General features: G+C 41.2%; 1 protein-coding gene across 2 annotated transcripts in view; it reads right to left on the bottom strand.

Moving 5' to 3' along the window:
* Positions 1-24,301, bottom strand: part of dmd (dystrophin) — a 296,432-nt gene that overhangs the window by 183,952 nt on the left and 88,179 nt on the right. For both annotated transcript variants that reach the window (XM_085266347.1, XM_085266348.1), the window contains exons 3-9: positions 23,589-23,681; positions 22,091-22,171; positions 20,325-20,417; positions 18,146-18,247; positions 16,601-16,671; positions 13,157-13,275; positions 3,220-3,416 (exon numbers count right to left, since the gene is read on the bottom strand). In XM_085266347.1, the coding sequence (XP_085122473.1) occupies positions 3,220-3,416; positions 13,157-13,275; positions 16,601-16,671; positions 18,146-18,247; positions 20,325-20,417; positions 22,091-22,171; positions 23,589-23,681 (756 nt within the window). The remainder of the gene's footprint in view (positions 1-3,219; positions 3,417-13,156; positions 13,276-16,600; positions 16,672-18,145; positions 18,248-20,324; positions 20,418-22,090; positions 22,172-23,588; positions 23,682-24,301) is intronic.

Below are 24,301 nucleotides of genomic sequence, written 5' to 3'. Positions count from 1 at the left end.
TCTGTGTAGTGCTTAAGAGGCACATAGACAAAGAAGTCATCACACATGCATGCTGCAGCAGATTCACTCTCTTGCGAGTAATTATTCTCGAAGATTAAGGATCTTTAAAAGACGGCGACTGGACTGTTTTTTTGAAGATGTTTCATTTCTTATGCATCTGTTGCTAACATGTCGGTGCCAGATACCACAGCACACCATTTGGGATCTAGTGGAGTCCACGCCTCTATGGGCAAAGGTTGGGTTGGCAGCACAAAAGAGACCATTACAATATTAGACAGGTGGTCATCCTGTTATTTCTAATAGGTATATAGCTTTTACAATTCAAACAAATCAAAACACAAATTACCGATATAGTGAAAATCCCAACTATGACTTGACCTTGAGGTTATCGAACATTTTAGTAGCTGCACCAATGTTATCAATTTGAAAATCCTCGGTGACTTCCTTCTTGAGTTATAACATTCACAAGACTTTCAGAAGATTTCAGCGTTGAGGGGTAAAAAGGTAGCATACCTAGCACCCAGCAGCTACAGGACAGTGTGTCATATAGTTATGATTTGCACAAAATATTAGCAACAACCTTAACTGTTTTATCAGACGCTAGTTTAGATCAGACAAATGTCATGTTGCTCATTGTCACGTTTTGTACAAAGCATATCCCATCCTCCTCTCCTGTACATTCACATACTGCCTATTCTAAGTAGGGTTGGGCATATGTAAACATTTTCCAGTCGGCAATCGTCGGTCCAACAATCGTCGATAGGCGATATATTCGCGCATGCGCAGACTTTTTGATGGGCGGGGCAACGTAATCATACACGGACTGATTTGCGCGTTTACAAAACAGAAGAAGTCCAAACATGGACGAACTAGTTTCCAAAAACAAAAAACAAAACGCTGTCAGCATTAACGCGGCTTAAGCGCGGTCATCACAATACCAACAGTATGTTACATGCAGCACACATCAGGGGAAGACTCTAGATAAATGCTATGGCTCTGTACCAGATGCATTTATAGCCCTCCCCCCTCTCAGACCATCACACCGTCCTGCTGGCCCCTGCTTACACCCCAGTCATCAAGAGGATTAAAAAGGTCACCAAAAACATCAAGCAGTGGACAGAGGAAAGTATCCTCACCCTACAAGGATGTTTCGAAGCCAGTGACTGGGACAGCCTTCTTTCTACCTCTGATGACATCGGCGAATAAGTCAACACGGTGACATCATACATCTCCTTCTGTGTTGACAACATTATCCCCTCAAAAACAGTCTCCATCTACCCCAACAACAAACCCTGCATCACCAAGGAACTCAAGGAAATCCTTAATAAAAAAAAGAGGATTTTCTTCTGGATAAAAAGGAGGTCAACAGGGAGGTCAAGAGCGCCATAAAAACTGCTAAACTGGAGTATACCACAGGGGACCTCCACTCAGCCTGGCAGGGCCTCAAAACCATGGCCTCTGTGAATACTGTGGTCACCACCCCCAGAACCATCCAGGTGGAGGGGAGCAACCCCTCCTCCCTCCCTGATGACCTCGCTTTCTACACCAGGTTTGAGACGGACAACATCATCCAGCTTGAGGAGTCCAGATCCTCACTCAAACCTGGCAGCTCTGCACTCACCTTCAGGACTGAGGACGTGGTGAGAGCCCTCAGGAGGACCAGGGAGAGGAGCTCACCCGGCCATGACAACATCAGCAGTCGAGTTGTAAGGCACTGTGCAGGGCAACTAGGAAGTGTGTTCTGGACTCTATTTCAACACTTAATTGACAGTCACACCGTCCCCCAGCTGTGGAAACACTCCACAGTCATCCTCATCCCCAAAAGAAACAACCCAAAGTCTCTGAATGATCTTCGTCCTGTGGCCCTCACCTCCCTGGTGATGAAGGCCATGGAGAAGATCATAAAACAGCACATCGTAAGAGCAACTGACCCCCTGATGGACCCTCCAGTTTGCTTACCGTGCACGCAGAGGCGTCGATGATGCAAAACTCTTCATCTTGGACTGCATCCACAAACATCTGGAGCTCCCTGACTCTGCCAGACTTCTGTTTGCTGATTTCTCATCAGCGTTCAACACTCTGCAGCCTCGTATCCTGGCCACCAAACTTTCCATCCGATTTAAAGTTAAAGATAAATAAAGTCTTTCTGATTCTGATTACAATTTTTAACGCTTTCAACCCATCTGGAGCGCAGAAGGAACAAAATTTGGACGATCTGACGAAATGCGTTGGCAGAGACATTTCAGGGATTTTGACTCAGTCTGCGCTCTAGATGGGTTAGTTGTTAGTCATGATGATGGCGCGTTAACGCTGACAGCACTAAAAAAATATAAAGTCGGGAATTTGGGATTTCTTTGGCTTCAAACCAGATGAAAGAGGTAAACCTAAGGATGTAACCAAAGCGGTGTGCCACTTGTGCAGACGTATAGTGCGAGCAAAGTACTCAAACACGCCTGACTTGCAAGAGCATGTACGTGTCAACCATCCGGCTGAGTATGCTAGGCTATCAGCAGCTCCTGCAGCTCCATCAACAAGCATTTGGGCGCACTCTGAGGAGGGGGCATTTGCTCGCAGATGAAAGAGGGTGCTGTTAAAACAGCGCTACTATTGTTTTTTTTCTGTTGACCGCTTCTATTAGCTCCATCATTATTAGCAAACTTACTCATGGCCAAATAAATAAATAAATCGCCCTCGTAAAAACTATCGACGACGCTGAGCTAATCCATATATTCGTCAAAAGTCAGGTAATTCTAGCCAGTAGAATGAAGCTTTGTGCACAGAGGTACCAGCATCATGCACTCACAGAGCAGACACTCTCGTTTGCTTGATGGCCTTTTTGGGCATAGCTGCTGAGTTCCACATGCGTGGTTTCAGAGCATTCTCTTTCCCAACGCGTAACATGCCAACGATTTGCCACGTCCCGAGGCGTCTCATAGTAACACAAAAGGTAACCTTCCGCGTCCCTATGATACGTTCCGGACTTTGGATGATGCTCCCTGTGTTTTCCAACTCTAACCCTAACCTTAACCACAACCTTAACTGTATCAGATAGTGCTTTCCCAAGCAAACCATGATGAGAAAGTAAACTAAGTTTACAACAGTTCTCGTGTTTCCAAAGGCGTAACATACTGACGATTTGTCACATAGTGTCGGTATGTTACGTTTTGGGATGAGAACGTGTCTGTGGTTTAGTTAGTCTCACAAGTGTTGGTGTTTAACCTGCTCAGAGAAGCGCTGCTTGGTCTGGATCTGATAGTGTTCCTCTGTTGTCACACGGGTGATATTGGCTGTGGCTGCCTGAGGTAACGTCTCCACCTCTTGGATGGCTTCCATAGAAACACTTTGCGGAAGTACCCGGAAGAGTGACGTCACATACATGATGATACTCTTCTTGTCAGGGTGAGCCACTGCCACATCTGAAAAGAGTGAGAAGAGTGAAGTTTATCCTAAATATCACGAGCCACTTGTGATAAATGTCACCTAATATGACAATAGAGCAAACGTTTCTGGAAAAAAAAGTTCTTCAAGACCGAAAGTTGTCTGACGAGGGTGATATGTCCAAACTATAGATATAAAATAAACTATATTCACGTGTGTTAAAATACGACTGTATTAGATAATTATTTTGGCACAGAAGGAATCTTCACTGGAAGATGAGCCTGGTATGAAAACTACAGATCAAAAGAAAGACCCTTCAGTGAGTTCACCAACTACCTGTCCACTGTTCTGACACTCCTGTCACCATAATGTTTTCATTAGCGATAAACATTGGTGTCCATTGTGTCTGTGTGGCATTCAAACCCTCACACATGCTGTGATTCAGAAATAGCCGTCCCATGAAGCAGCTTTAAGGTGAACTGTAAGCTTACATTTGAGTCACTGGAAATAGAGAACTGTTAAAAGAAATGCTTGTCAAAAAATTGTAAACTGCCAACAAAATACTTTTGTTCAATTCAGATTAAAGCTAAGAACCAGCTGTTTAAATCATATTCAGTATGTAGTATAACAGCAAGTTAAATAAGCAATAGGTGACTTCACTCAGAAAGTCTTCATCCAAAAACGTCACTTTTTGGCATCTAAGGAGCTTGGAAAGAAAAGCGTCTGGACTTCTTTAAGTTTCCTTGAAGACGTTTCACCTCTCATCTGAGAAGCTTCTTGGTGGAGAATCCCACTTTTAAGCCCCATGGGAGTGTCCCCCAAAGGGGACCATGGACCCCCTATTGATCCTCTACCTAATCACACAAGCCAGGGTGTGAAACTGGGTGTGGGTCACAATCAGCCAGGGCTTCGGGTGAGCTCATTGTGAAACCTGGCCCCACCCTATCACGTGATTTACTGAGGTCAAATGGCCCAGGATGTGAGTGGGCGTTAAGGCGTCTGGGAAGGATCTCAAAACTGGATTATAGATGGCAGACAGTTGGTGTGGTAAGCTCCGCCCTCTGTTCAAAGATGGTCATTCACAGTGGACATAGATGCTTCTTTCACTCCTCTTTCAAACCAGATGCTTTTCTTTCCAGGCTCTTAAGACTACGATGACCTGGATGATTGAGGTCATAAGTGATGTTTAAGTGATGTTTAGCTCAAAGGCGTCGACATGCCACAAAGCTAAATCCAGTAACCCAGGCTATGTCCACACTAATTTTCTTTAATTTTAACATTCTTTCCTCTCCCGTCCACACTGAGACGGCGTTTTTGCTCATGGAAAACGCAGCGTTTTCATAATGCTCTCGAAAACTCATACATTTCACAACGGTGCTCACAGTGTGGGCAGCAAAAACACAGACTTTCGGCCATTTTCAAATCTATCTGGGCTAGTGTGGATGTAGCCCCAGGTTCAACTACTACCCAGGGGCCATTGCTACATCTTTTCATTCTCTCTTCTTGCTTTCGTGTCTCATTTTCACTGCACTAGCTAATAAAGATGTCCCCCACCCCCCAAAAATGAACAACAAAAAACAAACAAATAAACAAAATAAATAATTAAAAGAGAGCAATTGCTGTGGGGCAAATGAGTGAATCCCATATAAGATACAAAGATGGCACAGTAGTAGGAGAGGAGCAAGAAAAAAGAAAGACGGATGACGATGGAGTGCTAATGAACTGATTGCTGTGGTGATGTTAATAGAATGATGTGTGGAGTGCAGTTAGCTCACAGCTAAGAATAATGAACAGGACCAAGAGGAAATAGTCTGTGCGGCAAGCTTGCCAGGAATGATGTGTGTCATTGCAATTTGTGAGAGAAATAAAGTTAGAGTATGAGTCACACATTTGGCTGTGGAATACTGATTTATCACAGAGAAATCTTATGGTGTTATTGTTTCTCTGAGAAGAATAAACAGTTCCATAAATAATGCCACCATCTGCAAGTGTGTGTATACATCCCTCAGTGGTTTAGACTCTGTAAGTCCAATCTGTGATCTCCACTTTAATCATTTTACCACGGCTCTGCTACATAAGTATGCATTTTTATGAGGTATTGTGGGAGTTTGTGTCAGTGTATACTGTACTTTTCAGGTGTGTATAAGCGTAATGTATGTGTGTCTCTATGCCTTGAGGTAATTAAATCTGTCTCAGTAACCTCGCATTATGAAACTGTCATTAGTGTGTATTTAAACAATTCTTCAATTTATTCCTGAAAAAATATTTGATGAAATATTTTCAGAGACTAATATTTATTCCTAACAAATCCTTTCATTTAGTTCGGGACTTTGCTGAGTCCTGAATGAAATGTTCAGAAAAAATCTGAAAACAGTTTGTGGGAACTACATCTAACCAGTATTCCACAGTTTGCTAGTGTTTTTTGGAAAATATGGCTTCCAAGAGATAAAGTTTCCGACCTGAGCTGCATTGCTGCAGCTGGATGTGCTTTAATGGCCAGCTGAAGAAGAGAACAAAGACAACAGTGCAAAACAAATGAAAAGAAAGAGGAATTAGAGAGAAACACCGGTGAGAGAAATACACAAAAGACAAGACAAACAGTGGGAGGAGAAAAAGGAAAAAAGTACTAATGAAATCAAGAACAGGATTATATGCAGGATAAACGCCCTATGAAGGTCTTCATCATATAAATACAGCTCTCAAAATTATCAGCAACGTATAAACTACAGTGATTAAAGTTGAATTCTTTTAGTGCCTTTTTAAAATCACAACAGTGTGCTTTATATGCACAACAAGGAAGTTCAAGGGCTTTTGAAATTCCTTTGAGTAAATATTAAACCAAAGAAAACATTTTCTATGATACTGACAAGAAACCTTTTCAGTGCCAATAAAAGCTAGTCACATCACATACTCTGCAGTAGTGTTCATAATGTGCCTCTTGATCACCACTGAGTGAGCTGACTGTTGACACCTCAGAAGCTGGTAGCATACTCCTCAAAAACAGAAACTGTACATTAAATGGACTGTCTAAGGACTGGAAGTCCACTCACTTTTCTTTTGCCTTGTTCAAGAGTTATCGCATCTACAAGATTTTCACAAATTTGACCTCTGAACTCTGACCTTGAGGCCAAGGTCACTGTGCTTCAAACTCATCCAAGAGTCTTCATAGATGCACATATGGTATCAATATGAAAATACTGACCTCCTTCTTGAGTTATCACATTCACGCGATTTTCATGAAAACTTGATCTCTGAGCTTGAGGTTGTGGTCACTGAGATTCAAACTCAGATTTTTAGTAGATACACCTATGGTATCAATTTGAAGCTCCTACAACCAACGTTCCCTCTAAGCTGCGCGTGAGCAGTTGCGCTCTGCTGGCACGTCTCTGCGCACAGAAAATCTGCGTTGCGCACAAAACAAATCTAACCTGAATTGAAATTAAAATTAAAACTTTAACAATTCTGTTTTGCAGTGTGAGTCAGTGACTGGCTGCTCCCGTATGGGATTAGAACGATGTCACCTTATCCCACAGTCCAGCCAATGATGCGATTCACATTCATATATACGCAGCCAATCAGCGTCGCTGACAGGCTGTGACAGCGTCCTTATGTGCGACACCGGTGTTTTAGCAAAGCGGTTGATGTGGAGTGAAGCCACGTTAATGACAACGTGTACAACCATTGGAGACGTGAGCAGGAAAGAGAAACAACTGACGGACAAAGTGTGGACTTTATACCAGTTTTTAAATCGTGTTGATCGGCCACGTAAAACCAGAGTTATGATAAAATATCTGCAATGTTTGTTTTTCTTCCTGAATACTGTCGTTGTTTATATTTACTGCAGGAAGAAACGGTAAAAACGGCGTTTTATAAGGAAACGCTCGAAAGCCTGTGAGCAAAAACAAAACTCCCAGCCTTTCCTATTGGTGGAAAAATGTACCATGTGGACCAATCAAAGAATGATATGGCAACATGGCCTTTAGTTGTTTAGGGAGGGGGAAGTTTTAGGAGTGACGGCGTGTTTGAGATGTGAGAGATTTGAGACGTTTAGCGCAAATCTTGTGTAGTTAGTGTGTAGTTAGCGTGTAGTTAGCGTGTAGTGAGCGTGTAGTGAGCGTGTAGTCAGTGTGTAGTTAGCGTGTAGTTAGCGTGTAGTCAGTGTGTAGTTAGTGTGTAGTTAGCGTGTAGTTAGCGTGTAGTGAGCGTGTAGTGAGCGTGTAGTCAGTGTGTAGTTAGCGTGTAGTTAGCGTGTAGTCAGCGTGTAGTTAGTGTGTAGTTAGTGTGTAGTCATTGTGTAGTCAGTGTGTAGTCAGTGTGTAGTTAGTGTGTAGTCAGTGTGTAGTGAGTGTGTAGTTAGTGTGTAGTGAGTGTGTAGTCAGTGTGTAGTGAGTGTGTAGTCAGTGTGTAGTGAGTGTGTAGTGAGTGTGTAGTCAGTGTGTAGTCAGCGTGTAGTCAGCGTGTAGTCAGCGTGTAGTTAGCGTGTAGTCAGCGTGTAGTTAGCGTGTAGTTAGTGTGTAGTCAGTGTGTAGTGAGTGTGTAGTGAGTGTGTAGTCAGCGTGTAGTCAGTGTGTAGTCAGTGTGTAGTCAGTGTGTAGTCAGTGTGTAGTGAGTGTGTAGTCAGTGTGTAGTTAGCGTGTAGTCAGTGTGTAGTCAGTGTGTAGTCAGTGTGTAGTTAGTGTGTAGTTAGTGTGTAGTTAGTGTGTAGTCAGTGTGTAGTTAGTGTGTAGTCAGTGTGTAGTTAGTGTGTAGTTAGTGTGTAGTCAGTGTGTAGTTAGTGTGTAGTTAGTGTGTAGTCAGTGTGTAGTGAGTGTGTAGTGAGTGTGTAGTCAGTGTGTAGTCAGCGTGTAGTCAGCGTGTAGTCAGTGTGTAGTCAGTGTGTAGTTAGTGTGTAGTCAGCGTGTAGTCAGCGTGTAGTTAGCGTGTAGTTAGTGTGTAGTTAGCGTGTAGTCAGTGTGTAGTCAGTGTGTAGTTAGTGTGTAGTTAGTGTGTAGTCAGTGTGTAGTTAGTGTGTAGTTAGTGCGTAGTTAGTGTGTAGTCAGTGTGTAGTGTAGTCAGTAGTGTTGTTGTGTGTCAGAACAATGAGTCGCCTGCTGAGTGTTACAGGTGTTACAGCAGTGACACATCTGCTGCTGTCAGGCCTGCAGGTATCAGGCTGTTGTTCTCCTTCATCTCATAGTGGACACAAATTATTTTTGGAGCGACACAAATAATTTGTGTGGCATCAGATTAGATGCAGAACAGCTGATTGTTCTGTAAATAGTTTGAAATGTTTGTTTAAAAACACCTTGGCTGCATTTTTAGGTAAACAGCTGCAAAAAACTTTGTTGTTTGCATAACTCAGTTACTTTTTTGAAGAAGTAACAAAATAATTAATTACCCAACATTGGTCATTATTTACTGTATTTGCAGACAGAGTTACAGACTCTCTCCCAGACCACAGACTCAGAATACAGTCAGAGCTTTATTAAAAAATAAAGAAAGAAAGTTGTGTTTTCAAAGTTGGAGTTGAAGTTATTTTTACTTCCAGTAGTGTTAACATGCTGCAGGTCATGAACAAGATATTTTAAATATTCATTGTAAGTGGGCTAAAGCAGTTAATTAAAAGTAGTCTAACATAAATGCTGTAATTGGATTATTTTAATAAGCTCAGGGGTTTTGTGTGCTCGCTCAGACACATGAAAAATTAGAGGGAACATTGCTTACACGCCTCATTCTTGAGTTATCACAAACTTGGGTGTCCACTCCGCCCACCTGCTGGAGAGGGAGATGTTAAAACCACAACGACCTTTTACAGCTGAGGGGTAAAAAGCTGTTGATTATATTTACTAAGTCTATTCATCCATCCATCCCCACGTTTACCCTGGGGCCTCCTCCAGATAAAACATGTCAGGAAAACCTCACCCAGGAGGCATTCTTGTCAGATGCCTGAATCACTATGATGATGTGGAGGTACCCTACCCTTTGGAGAAAGCTCATTTCCAAAGCTTGTATCCACAATCTCATTCTTTCAGTGATTATCAAAGTTTGTGATCATAGGTGAGAGTAGGGGTAAATGGGCAGCTTTGCTTTTATGCTCACCTATTACTCACTGGACCAGTGCAGCAACTGCTTCACTGCAGCTACATCCCCAATTCGTCTGTCAGTCTACCTTATCCTTCTTCCCTCACTCATAAACAAGATACTTCAGCTCCTCAATTTGGGGCTTGGACCCGGAGTGGGCACCTTTTCTGCCTGAGGACCACGGCTTCAGACACGTCGCTGCACACCCAGCTATATACCACATTATCCAAAAAAACAAAAAAACAAAACAGAGATGAGATTCTGAGGCCACCAAATGTGGGAGCCTTCTGCCACTTGGTTTTGTCTCGAAATTCTATCGATAAAAATTATGAACAAAATGTTTAAAAGGTACTCTGTATCGTGCATTTGCTATTGGTGAGCTATTAGTTTGCAGTTGACTAGTCTCAAGTTGGCTTCCATTCAATCTATTTGTGATTTCATGGTAACTGTGATAAACTGGTAATAAATACAAATCCATCTTTTGTAAATGTGTTGCTATCTACATACACAACTTATATTTAGAGAAGTTCTATCCTATCTTTACTCTAGTATGATTGAGCCATTGAGTATGATTGGGTATTTCATACTAACAATCACCAATAACACAAATGTCTCAAATGTTAATTTTACCCTGTTAGGGATTATAATCTACAGACCGTCAATCATCATCTTCTACCTGCTCCCTTTAGGAGTCGCCACACCAGATCATCTGCCGCCATTTCACCCTCTTCTGTCACAGCAACACTCTGCATGTCCTCCTCTGCTACATACATGAGCCTCCTTTGAGATCCTTTTTTCCTCCTGTCTGTACCCCCATTACTAGAGGTAGGAATCAAGAAAATTGTTCTCTATAAGAACCAGTTCCAGTGATCCAATTCTTGGAATTCTTAGTCTGCTTATCTATCGATCCCGCTTATTGGTTCCAGTTACACTGGAAATAGCTGCATTTTGCTGTTAGCACTTTGGCTCTTTGTAAGCATCTGCACAGACAATATCCTATAATGCTAAGCTAGCCAAGAACCCAGAATGAAAGCTGAGGGAATGCTAACCCCCGCAGGCAGACGCTGAACTTCAACAGGTAACAAACTGATGACGACAAAGTAGAACAGAATCGCTCTGAAGTTTCTTTGTGCTATTTTTTGTGTGATTACCTAAATACTAAGAGAAAGTTAACACGTGTCCTCATTAGAATATGGATTTGTGTTGGTGTGTGGGGCCTCAGGTTTACGTTATTAAACAGTAATTATGACACAGTGTGTTTCAGATACTTTACAGAGTAACATGAAAGTAATGTAACAAGTAATATAATGAATTACTTTCTCCTTGGAGTAATTATGTAGTGTACTGCATTACTTTGAGGAAAAGAGTGTTCTTTGTAATATGTGTAATAATTACTTTTTTTGAGTAACGACCACAACGCTGATCACAAAGAAGGGAGATACCTCTAATATCCAAAAACACTTGACTCACAGCATGCAGTTGGTTTACATGAATTTCTTTGCAGTGGCATCATTTTTAAAGTGGAGCCAATGCAAACACAACAAGAATCAATAAGGAATCTAACTGATTAGTGATTTTTATAATGGAATGGAAATCACTAATCAGTGATTTCCATTCCATGGACTGCTAAATTCTTATCAATTCTTATCAATTCCCATGCCTTCTCAATACTGTTCCTGCCCTCATACATGTCCTCTGCCACCCCTGCTGTCCCTATGCAGTACCACGGAGCCTCTCTTGACACCTTGTCATGTGATTTCTCTAGAGGCACAAAGACAGTGAAACTCTTTGTGATCTTCTCTATAGTTTATTCTCTTATCTGGAACACTTTAAGATATCTCGATTGATTACTTTCTGCCTCAGAAGAGATAATGACAGCGACTGTTTTAATAAGCAAACTCACTAATGATCACATTTTTGGAATAATCTTTGACCCAGGCTTTATTCTCTCTAACTTTACCAGACCAGACCATTCCAGCTTTATTTGTAAAGCACTTTAAAAACAACATCAATGGACCTAACTGATGAATAATAAATATGTACAAACAGATAGGAATCAAAAAGCCACAGAACAAGAACAAGTGCCATACTATAAAACAAAATAAAATAAAAAAATCAATTAAATTAAATAAACATCCCACATGATGTCAAAGGCCGAGGAAAAGAGATTTAAGAAGAGATTTAAAAACAGACAGAGAAGAGGCTTGTCTGAGGTGTAAAGGCAAATCATTCATATTTTAGGAGCTGTAACAGTGAAGACACGTCTCCTCTTAGCTTATGCTTAGTTTGAGGAGCAGCTGATCAACTGACCTGAGATAAAAGGACGGTTGTAGCATCTCAGAGCGATAGGGTGGGGCGAGATGATTAAGGGCATTAAAAGCAAATAAAATAATTTAAAACTTAATTCATGGGCAGCCAGTGGAGTGAGGCTAAAATGGGAGAAACATACTCAAATTTCTGCATGTGAAAAGATCTGAGGCTCTGTCCTGTACCAACTGTAGTGATTGAGGAGCCAATAACCTCTACATAAAGTGTATTACAGTAATCCAGCAGAGAGTAACAAAGGTGTGGATTACTGTCTCAAAGTGCTGCTGAGAAAGCTTTATGTTGGCCAAGTGCCTCAACTGGAAAAGGCTCAATTTTGCCACTGCCCTGATTTGACTGTCAAATTTCAGCGTCCACCTCAACCCAGAGGTTTGTAATAGTCGGCTTGATGTACTGAACAAAGGAACACAGCTCGACAAAAAGGGTCCGAGTCGTACGCCCAAACACCATCACTTCTGTTTTTTCCTCATTAAAATTGAAAACATTAAGAGCCATTATGTCTCCAAGACACCTGAGCAGCAGTCTAGAAGAAAACGCTTCATTACTTTTAGGAGGGACAAAAATCTTGGTATCGTCCACGTAATAGTGTAATGAAATACAATACGTTCTTACTGTGGAACCAAGTTGGAGCTGGTAGAAGAAAAGAGGAGGGAGCCTAAAACTGAGCCCTGTGGAACTCCACACGAGAAAGGAGCAGAGGCTTCAAAGGCTAGCACAGAAGGTTTGATCCAGTAAAACTTCATGATCGATTGTGTCAAACCCATCGTTTAAATCGCAAAGTATAAAAACAACACAGTCACCAGAGTCGATAGCTAAAAACATGTGGTTAAAAACTCTTAAATGAGATGTTTCAGTGGTGTGTAAGATTCTGAAACCAGACTTGAAACCTCTAGAGTGGTATTCTCTTCCAAAAAGGCCATTCGCTGATTGAAAATGATCTCCAGAAATTTAGAAAGAAAAGGAAGCTTAGCTTAGATAGGCCTGTAGCTAGTGAGAACTGTGATCCAGAGATGTTTTTAAGCAGAGGTTGAACGACTGCATGTGAACAGAAGGCCCTACAGTATGGAGAATCTCTTTAGACAGTCAAGGAGGGACAGTATCATTTGGTGACTTCTTCAGACTGAAGAGTGATAAAATGTTTCTCCCACTGAAAATGCTATGTCTAGATCAACAAAATCAACATTTTGGGGTTTTCTCACCTGGACGATTGAGCATGTATCCAGAAAGTTTAAACTGGTTTCAAGACGGCGTAAATTGGGCAATGATGGATGCCACAGATGATAACACATTTTGTGATGAAAGTATTTGTTAGGAGGCATTCCTCGTATTATTGTGCAAAACCTGTCAACAAAGTTTCCCTTGACAGTAAGGTAATAGGTGAGCATGTAGTTACCCTCAGGGTCCAGTAGCCTCTCTATCCCCAGGTGTTGCTCTGCCTTACTGAAGGCATGTTCCAGTCGGTCGACTGCCGAGGTCTTCTTCTCCACAGAGCTCCAATCAAAAAGTTCAGGCCTGGCAAGATGAAAGAAAATTGGTAGGTATCATACACACCTTTTATCAATAAAAACCCTTGCATTCCTCAGTATTTTGTAGTGCTTTAAGGAAATTAGTAACGTGTTAATAGGAAACAAATATCCTACAGCTTATGCAGCTGGGTTTATTTTTGAGTCCTGGAAGTTTATTTGCTGTGGAGTAATATTTTAATGAGATTCACACTCTCATTCACCACATTTTCCCCCACAGCGAACAATAAAAACAGACTTTTATAATGCAAAATAGCATGTTAGAAAATTCTGAGTGAAAACTCCTCCACTGTGCCATTATGTTCATGGTGATGCTTTTTGTTTCCCACTCTGTGTTCTTGTAAGATTTACTTATTTAATTTAAACTCAATCATTCATTCATGTTAGAACTATCACATTCTTTCCTGTAAAAGCTTAGTCCTACTCATGTACACTAATATCAATAGTGTATATGAGTAATGATGAAAAGAAAATGTGAACCAAATGCACTGCAGGGTCCTTTCTGTAATTTAATGATAATTTATGCTGACTACCTTGATTAAACTTAATCAGCTTCTCATCTGCATCATATTAATAGCAATAACTTTATCAGATACACGTCTCCCTGTTATTAATCTACACCAGGATACATCTATCAGCTAGTTTTCTGATTGGGCAGCAATGCACACTCTGTTGCAGTGATTGCCGAAGTGTAGGCTGTGAAGGTGCAGGTGGTGGTGGTGGTGGTGTCTTTACTGCAGGTGGGCTGCAGTAAACAGAAATTTAGTTAGAATAGAATAAAAAATAACAATTTGAGGTGGTAAGTTGGTTATAGTACTCGTTATTCTTACTCTATGAACAATTTCAATCTGGTTTCCGCCCCAATCATAGCACAGAAACTGCTCTGCTAAGGATTACCAATGACCTTCTGATGGCAGCTGATTCTGGTCTTCTATCCATCCTCATCCTTCGGGATCTTAGTGCGGCGTTTGACACCATGTCTCACAATATCCTGAGGGTGAAGTGCTCTATTGGAGTGATACTGTACTATGAGGTCTTTAAGATAAGATCGGGTTATTCAAGACCTCGTATATTTTTTTCTACATACCTGCTTTCTATCTAACATTCACACACATTCATAATTTGATGGATGAATTGAAGAATAACTTGGGGTTAGTATCTGGCCCAAGGATGCTTTGCATGCAGACTAGACAACTACCAACTTTCCAATAAGTAGCTGACCCGCTCTACGTTCTGAGCTACAGCCACCCCGTAGTACAAGGCTGAGGGTACCGCTGAGTGCCGCTAGTTTATTCTTGAGCTTATGAATGAGTTCCTAGCAGCTCATTTCTTACTCCACTAACCATGGAAAAAGAAATTAGACTAACCAACTAGTCTGATGATTTTCAGATAGTTTACTGTGTTTTTCTTCTGAAAAATGTTGCTTCCTAAAGTTAAAAATGAGGCAAAAGAAATGCTAACTTAAAAAAAAACTACAAACAATGTCTTAATGCATGGATGATTCCCAGGTATGGATAAATGTTCAGTTCCTCTGGAGATGATGGTCCATGACACAAATGTTTTATCAGTCATTTAAGTGATTTCAGTATTCAGTCTCATGGGTGAGTGATGGAAAGTTTCTCCAACAGAACACACTTGCCCAGTTGAACTGAATCCACTTTTTAAAGAAACAGTTGTTAGATGCTGACATGCTTACTAAAACTGAGCCCTTTCACTGATTACAGATGAGCCTCCCAAACTCTTGTCTGTTATTTACATTTTTAATTTTTCCTATTTGAACTTAGTTTTTATACTTACAAGATCCAGCTAACAATCAACTTTGATCAAAAATAAAATTTAAAAACCCATTCTTAGTCCTCACTCTTACATCAGGACTAAGACTTTATTTTACAGCATAACAACTTTGAGCAGAAGGTGCAGAAGAGCCAAAATGTAATATCACAATATGATGACACATGCTATTGTTTCAGGAAACTGTACAGTTGGATGTATTACTTCAGTAAAATAGCACAGGAATGTAAAGTAGAAAGGGACAGATTTCTGGCTGATCCTAATGAGTGGGCGTTGCAGCACGAAGGATGTAACGTCGATGTAAAGCGCTGAGGTTTGTCTCTTTGTCATGATTAAGCCATTATCAGCTTCCTGGTTAGGCCAGTCCTGTGCTTTGTCAGCCTTATCCCACTTGACATCAAATCATGTACTTGTGAAAACAGAAAACGCTGGGAAAGAGACGCTGAAGTGTGAAGGGGAACAGAGAGAAGAGTCGGGTTAGAGCTCGGATGGTTTACATGTGAAATGCAGAAAAGAAAAAAGACGAAAGGGGGAAATTCAAACTACGAAACAGTGAGGTTCACTTTATTATTAGAGCAGCCTCAAGGTCATTATGAAAATGAATAAACAACATTGCTGAAATACTGTGAATAAAGTAAAATAAAATCAGTTGTTTACTACATATAGATGCTGATGCAACTGCTAGGTTATATACTGCATTAAATTATAATGCACGCGGAACTTTATGATACGCCAAAACTCTGTTTGAGGACATGTTCTTCAATGGGATCGCCCTGAATTTGAATTGAATACACCTGGTTTAGATTCTAAGTAATGTTATTTTTCTTTCTCTCAATGAAAAAACTATCACATTTATAGGTTCATTTTAAGTTTGGCATCAAACTCAGAGGCAGATAGTTGGGTAAGAAATGCAAATCACTAGAGGGCAGGGATAGCTCAGTAGGTAGAGTGGTGGCCCCATGATCGGAAGGTCGGGGGTTCGACTCCACTGAACGGTTACCCTGAGGTACCCCGGAGCAAGGTACCATCCCTGGGCGCTGCATTGGTGGCTGCCCACTGCTTCACTGGGTGAATGGGTTAAATGCAGAGGAGCAATTTCCCTATAGGGCCTAACACATACACATTACACATTACATTAGAGACCAGAGTTTAGATTCAGGAATGTGGGTCCAGGAAGGACTTGCTCCGCCCATTTAATTCTGGAAAAAGAATAACTGCTTCAGCAGTGGCAGCATTGGGATGTTAGTCTTTTTACTTGGCTGGCTGCATCTTTTCATATACAATCATTTTTGAACCTTTTTCTCAGGACAGCATTAGCATCTTCCATGTCTAAAATACACTATATCTCTTTAGTGCAATGACTATATTTGCTCTACTATTCCTTTGAAAGTCTGTCTATCCACTTCTCCTGTGTTAAATCTTCATCTGAACACACACACACACACACACACACACACACACACACACACACACACACACACACACACACACACACACACACACACACACACACACACACATACCTGTGGCTATGGATGAGGGCATTGAAAGCCAGTCCATCATTCCAGCTACTGGAGAAGTTAACCACATTGACCTGAGGACAGAGATAATGGATATTCAAGAACCAACCTGAGAAAGCAGTTTGACATTTAAGAGTGGGAATACTGTCATCCAAATACTGTTTACATTTCCAGAGATAGATTAAAGACATCTTTTCGCTCTCAATTTCAGTGAATGGATCAAAAATTTAATACATGAAATGATTGTCTACGGGGGCAAAAAGGGTTTAAAACTGAATATATAGCTAAAAAAAAACATACTAAGAAGTCATCTTAGTGACAGTGGCTATTCCTGTCAAGCACTTCGTATAACGAGGCACGCATGCTCACATGTTTGCAGTGATTATGTTCTGTTGTGATTGGTCTTAGTTAAGCTTCAGGCCTTACACAAAACAAAACAAGTCAAGTGACAGAAACATAAATTAGAGAATTATTAACCACATGGTATAAAACTGTAAATATACGAAAATATTCTACGGTGCAAATATGTCCTACTGATACTGTTAAGAGTATTTTTATATGTCAAGTCTCTTTTTAAGTTTCACACATAGTCATAAAAGCAATATGATGACATATATCCCAAATCTGAATCAAGCAAACACTTGATCTGTATAACATTTTTAATGAATACCAATTACAATTATTGTTTTGATCAAACTTGCCAAATTCTGTTGCCAAATATTTAACCAAACGAAAATGTAACATTGTGATATTATAGGGTTAGGGCTAGAGGTTAGGGTTATACTGATTATGATTTTGCCCTCAAAGAATTTATTGATTATTCCTTGGCTCAGAGCCTCCAACAACCCTTAGAACATGTCTAATAGCCTGTCTGGCAGCTTCGCATTGACAATTATGCTCTGAATGCACTGTTGTGCCTAACATACTTGCTTTTCCAAGACCACCTTTATAAATTCTCTATATTATTTCTGTTGTTATTCTTTTTAATCTGTTTATTTACTAATTTGTCTTATTATTATTTCTATTATTACTCACACTACACGTGCAATTTAAGAATGTCAAAGCTGACATACATGGAAAGAGAAAAAAGGGACAGAAAGAAAAAACAAAGGGGGAAAAAGGAGGAAATGTTATAGGACAGAGCAGGATTGGAAAGCGCAATCGGCTGGCAACTGCTACAACTTTAAGGAAAACCATCAATAACATAAACAAAAAATAAATAAATTTCGTTGTGTTCTGTGTGAGTGTCTGTGTATCTGTCTTTGTCCACAGACGGACTTCATAATGAGGGTGAGTTGACACAATAACGGTCCTCCGGGGGCCAGAGGCAGACCCAGGAGACCCGGGCCATCCCCAGCCCCCCAGAGTACTAAAGACCTTTCTTTCATACTCTATGAAAATAAATAAATTTGAAAGTGGAGACTGCCATTACTTACACGTACTTGAGCACTCAGTTACAGGGTGGTAAGTGTAGTAACTATGGGAGACAGCTATTCGAACATGATCCAGTGTGTCAGCCTGAGGTTAAGACTGAGTAAAGGAACATACCTGAGGATACTGGCGTGTATTCTGACGAACCCAACTCAGCAGAATCTTCTCACTGTTAGTCTGCTGTAGGCCCTCCATCACATCCTTCATCACATCCTTAACCTGCACACAGGAATACAAAACAAGGCTGGTACAAAAACTTAGTTAAGATGCATAAACCTTTAGCACCCTACCCTATAACCCTCACCACTACCTTTCCTGGATATTTTGGACATTGGTGGGGTTTTTCCTAAGTCACTAGGCTAACAACAATGTGACTGGACTAACATTATTCAGTTAATAGGCTTGAGGGTCCTGCGCAGCATCTTAGCTGTTCCTGTGACTGCACTCCACTGATCAGAGATCTCCGATGTTATTCCCGGGATCTGCTGGAGCCACTCGCCTAGCTTGGGAGTCACCGCACCTAGTGCTCCGATTACCACGGGGACCACCGTTACCTTCACCCTCCACATCCTCTCGAGCTCTTCTCTGAGCCCTTGGTATTTCTCCAGCTTCTCGTGTTCCTTCTTCCTGATATTGCTGTCATTCGGAACCGCTACATCGATCACTACGGCCGTCTTCTTCTGTTTGTCTACCACCACTATGTCCGGTTGGTTAGCCACCACCATTTTGTCCGTCTGTATCTGGAAGTCCCACAGGATCTTAGCTCGGTCATTCTCCACCACCCTTGGGGGCATCTCCCATTTTGACCTCGGGACTTCCAGGTTATACTCGGCACAGATGTTCCTGTACACTATGCCGGCCACTTGGTTATGGCGTTCCATGTATGCCTTGCCTGCTAGCATCTTGCACCCTGCTGTTATGTGCTGGATTGTCTCTGGGGCATCTTTACACAGCCTGGGGTCTTGCCTGGTGTGATAGACCCCAGCCTCTATGGATCTTGTGCTCAGAGCTTGTTCTTGTGCTGCCATGATTAGTGCCTCTGTGCTGTCTTTCAGTCCAGCTTTGTCCAGCCACTGGTAGGATTTCTGGATATCAGCCACCTCCTCTATCTGCCGGTGGTACATACCGTGCAGGGGCCTGTCCTTCCATGATGGTTCCTTCTCTTACACCTCTTTCTTGGGTTTCTGCTGCCTAAGGTATTCACTCGGTCAGTTGGGGCCATCCTCCTGATGTATTCTTGGATGTTCACTGCCTCATCCTGGACTGTGGTGCTGACAGTCACCAGTCCCCGGCCCCCTTCCTTCCGCTTAGCGTACAGCCTCAGGGTGCTGACTTGTGGTGAAACCCCCCATGCATGCTCAGGAGCTTCCTTGTCTCAATGACAGTGGCTTCTATCTCCTCCTTTGGCCAGCCTATTACCCCAGCAGGGTACCTGATCACAGGCAGGGCGTACGTGTTGATAGCCAGGATCTTGTTCTTACTGTTCAGCTGACTCCTCAGGACTTGCCTGACCCTCTGCAGGTACTTGGTGGTTGCAACTTTCAATGGTTCCCATTTGCCTGTGGCATCCCCAGGTCGGTCCACTAGTAGCTGGTGTGTTGAGACTCGACTCGTACTATGGTGTTATTACAATTCACAGTAAATACTAATAACTTTGTTCTTGTCAAGGGAACCCTCTAGCAGAGCTTTAAAGCTGAATTTGCCACTCAAAAGACCCTTTATCCATTTTGTTTACCATCCACAGCATTACTGATGCCTTGCTGTCAGACACCCTGAACTATGCGTGTCTGACAGCAAGTGTGTATGCATTACTTGCACATCAAAAACAACTAGAGGTGTTACAAGGAAGTTGTGTTAATTGTGTTAACTTTGAAGGCACTAAGTTACACAGAAAAATATTACTGACAATCAGATCCAGAAAGACACACCAGAAAAAGATTCCCATAAATAAAACATGTATTTTCGCTTCGAAAAGGCCTGTCTGAATACCTTGCCTTTCCACAGAAAATGTATATATACATACAACTGAGAGTTCAGGGAGCCTGCACAGCTCTGTTTCGTTGCATCAAATTCTTTTCCTCAGAGCAGTTCAGTATGAAAACTCATCATCAAGGTCAAGGTGAAAAGAAAAAAAAGAACACTTAGACCAATAAGAAGCAACCTCAGACAACAAAAGGCAACAAAAAGTAAAGTTAAACTAAATGGAGGCAGCTTTAAAGTATCAATGTAATAGTGTCTTCAAATGTTGACAAATCCAGGGGAGGATGTACACGTACGAGCATACACTAACACATACCTGCCAGTGGAGAATGATGCTCCAGATGAGCCCAAGAATGAGTTTGTGATTCCCATCGACGATGTCCGCTGCCCCAATATTCACTAATTCCACCTGGAGATGGGATGCGGGAAGCACACAAATCACAAATGATTTCCACAATTTTAGGAAGGTCGTCTTACCTACTCTCACCTCCATTGTGGTGGTGACTCTTTAAAATGAAGCCATGTTTTCTTGTGAACTTAAACTTGCACGTAACAAAATCAGTCCTAGTATTTAAATGTGGGCATTAATTACACATAGTAGTGTGGTTATGATCAGACATCACAGATGGCACAGACAGTGCACTATTACAACAGGGAGGGATGACTCTTGGTTATCTGATTACAGATGGATACGAGTAAACTACTAGTTGCCATGCAAAACTAATAAAAAGGATCTGTTGTGTGTCAGTTTTGTGTGATCCAGCCATTATTACGCTGGAATTTTTTCCTTTCTTTTTCCTTTTATGTTTTGTTTCTTCATAGTGATTTTCAACAACAAAAAGATGAGAGCTGGAGTAAATCTGTGGATCTGCAAAATTGTTGTGTGTCCATCCATCCTCTTCTGCTTATCCTAATCGGGGTGGCTAGAGCCTAAGGCAAGAGGCGGTCTACACCCTGTACAGGTCAGCAGCCTGTCGCATGGCTAACACAGAGAGACAGACAACCATTGCCACTCACATTCACACCTATGGGCAACAGGCACCAACTGACCTAAACGCACTAAATGCATGTCTTTGGAGGAAGCCGGAGTACCCGCACAGAATGCATGCAAACACCGCACAGGAAGGCCACGGCCAGATGGTGGGGTTGGATTCAGGAACTTCTTGCTGCAAGGCCACAGTGGCAACCACAATGCCAACCACCACACTGCCGTGCTGTTTCCTATATGTTAATCACTATTAAAAGTGCTGACTTTCATCTTTATTTGTATCATCCTTTAATAAAATAGAAAAATTATTATATATTATCACATATTCTTTCTATACATTAATAAGGTAACTGAAGATGGGGAAATAACTATTTTTTAAAAATGTCCAGACAAAAACACATTGCCTATGTTATTGAGTGAAGCAAAATAGTACTTGGTGGAGAAACATTTGTTGGCAAGCACAGCAGTAAGATGTTCCTCGTAGGTCACTTGGCCCACTCCTCTTTACAAAAACGCTCTAAATCCTTTAGGTTTATTGGCTGCCACTTGACAACTCGGAGCTCCAACTCCTATAACAGATTGCAGATTGGATTAAGGTGTAAAGACGGGCTAGGCCGCTCCATGACCTTAATCTGCTGCTTTTTTTTTAAACCGTTGTCCTGTACCCTTAGCAGATGACTCCACCTGCATGTTTGATTGTAAGGATGCTAGTATTTGTGTCATACCCAGCATTTCTCCTCCTCCAAACATGGCAGTTGATGCCAAAATTTTGGTTTTATTTGACCACGGCGCTCTCTCCCATGCCTTCTCTGAATCATTTACACTGGCTAACATAAGATGGATCTGTATATGTGTCATCTTGAGCGGGGAGACCTTACAGGTGATAGAGTTCAATCCGTTAACAGTCACACAGTCATAATACAATATTTAAAAAGAGCTCACTCTTAAACAGTAGCAGTATTAATCCATATAACACTCAGCAGTTTCATTGATTTCAGTCTGCTGATTGTAAAGTTAGATTTATTTAATGTAATTGATGCAAGAAAACCAATATAATTATGTACATTTACATCTTTATAGCAGTGCATACTCACATTGTTCTTCTGTAAGATCTGCAGAGCTCGGTTGACATTGTTTAGCGAGTGAACGCGCGTGAATCCCCTTTCCAACTTCACCTATGTGTATGTGCGTGCGCACACACACACACACACACACACGCACGCACACACACACACACACACACACACACGCACACGCACACACACACACACACACACACACAGAATGATTGTTGGCATTTCTAAAACGGGTGATGAAAATTTCAAATGGTTACACCTTCTGAGAAGCAGCAAGAATCACTGATGAGCAGAGTGGGAAAAATACGTTTTCAGTGTTAGGAGTAATAAATGGTCCTTTTTCAGTAGATATTAAAATCAAAACTACAGTCGGGATTAGGCGCTCTCCTGCAGCGTCTACAGTGGGATCAGTGGATCGGCAACAAGTGATTGTGCCAAACAGAAATAATGGGCAGAGTGCTCTCCAACGTCATCTACACGTGGATTTTACCTATTATTTGGTTATGTTTAGATACTAATTTGATTGCACTGGTTTTGATATTTGTTGGGTTATCATCCAGTCTCCCTTCTTCTTCTAATATATATTCTTCCTCGATGTGAATCACATTTTAAAAAGCTAGATGTTTTCAGGATTCCAAGGTGACAACTTCTAGGTGATTTGAGATTTCATATTCATTTCATATTATGTGTCTTGCTTTCTCTTTATACTGAGATAGATGATTATACGGTTTCAATGATTGAAGTTAAGCTAAACACTATCTAGCTGTCTATGGTTTTATTCTCACTGAATGAATAGCACCTGCTATCATATGGCAAGAAGAACACAGTGTTTAGCTAACAGTGAACAGTAAGTGACTCTAGCCACAACAAGGTTAGAATTTAATATGTTATTTATATCTTATATTTAATATGTTATTCTGTTTTGGTCTTTTGTTTTTTTTAAACAACTATTTATTTATTACTTTTTAAAAATTCTGTTTCTTTTCGTCCGGGGCCGTGTGTACATCATTTCGTTCCACTTCATGTAAACATGCGATGCGAATGACAATAAAGCTCCTTGAATCCTGATATGGTGCTGTGTGGTTTGAATGACCTGTTCCCAATAAGTCATAATCCTGAACATGATCACCACATTGAAATTTTAACTGGCCCACTGACTCATTTATAAAGCTTTAATGGTGTCCATAGTTGTGTACACTGTCAGGTTTTAAAAACTGAACTTAAAATGGACATATTATGTCGTTTCTTAGTTTAGTTATATGTGCAGTGTTACAGTGATGGATGTTTATACAGTGGATGCTTACATAACTGACATTTCCAATAAAAGCCCAGGCATCAAACTGCTACAATGCTTCACTTCTGACTGTATTTTTCTACTCTTGCATTTGTGTCCCAGTTCTATCCTTGACATGTACTAATACAGCTATTCAAAAAACAGCACTGTACAATGTAGAGTGTTGAAAAGAGCCAGTACATCGTCACAATGCAAGCACACTATATGTGTATATGTTCATACCAGCTCATGTCCTGTTAGTCCCTCCAGCAGCTCTAGCAGGCGTCGCCCATCACACAGGTCTGAGAACAGGTCCTCCACAGGTGGCTTCCCTGTCTAAAGCACAAATACATCAAATGAAAATAAGAATGTGGATTTGTGGCAGAGTGTGGTCTCCAGCTCCCCTGCAGAGGAGGGCTGATGTGTGGTGTGCTGTGGGTTTGGGGGCAGTGCCACGGTGGCTGGCAGGGCAGGTGGGATGTATTGACTAATTATGCCTTTCATGTTTTTTCATGTTTTTAGGAGCGTGCTGGGACTGGAGAGAGGACATCTGAAAAGCTACAAGCGTGAATTAGAGCTGGAAACAAAAATAAAACATTCACCTGCCCTTCAACGATGTGTGGTCTAGGCGTGTCACAGCAAGAATAACAACTTACATTTTCAAACTATGTACATTCCCAGTAGTATTTTCCTACTTTATACATTATTTCAAAAAAGAATCATAACATTGATAACTTCTAAAGATTATATTTCTGAGAAAAAAGTCAGAATTCTGAATGAATGAATGAGCCTTTATTTGTCCGTTGCAGTTGCCTGAGATTACAGATTTCTGAGATTAATATCTGGAGAATTCTGGAAAAGAAAAAAAAGACGAGCCCCCCCCCCAAAGTGGCCCTAATCCTTTGCGTATTTGTCTGATGAGGAGCATGTGTTCTAAAAAAAATCATGCACCACTA

The sequence above is a fragment of the Mchenga conophoros genome, linkage group LG23 (genome assembly GCF_057382185.1).
Source record: "Mchenga conophoros isolate Kocher_MC1m ecotype Shallow Benthic linkage group LG23, M_conophoros_male_GT1.1, whole genome shotgun sequence".
Lineage (NCBI taxonomy): Eukaryota > Metazoa > Chordata > Actinopteri > Cichliformes > Cichlidae > Mchenga > Mchenga conophoros.
This window is presented reverse-complemented; position numbering and strand designations above follow the sequence as displayed.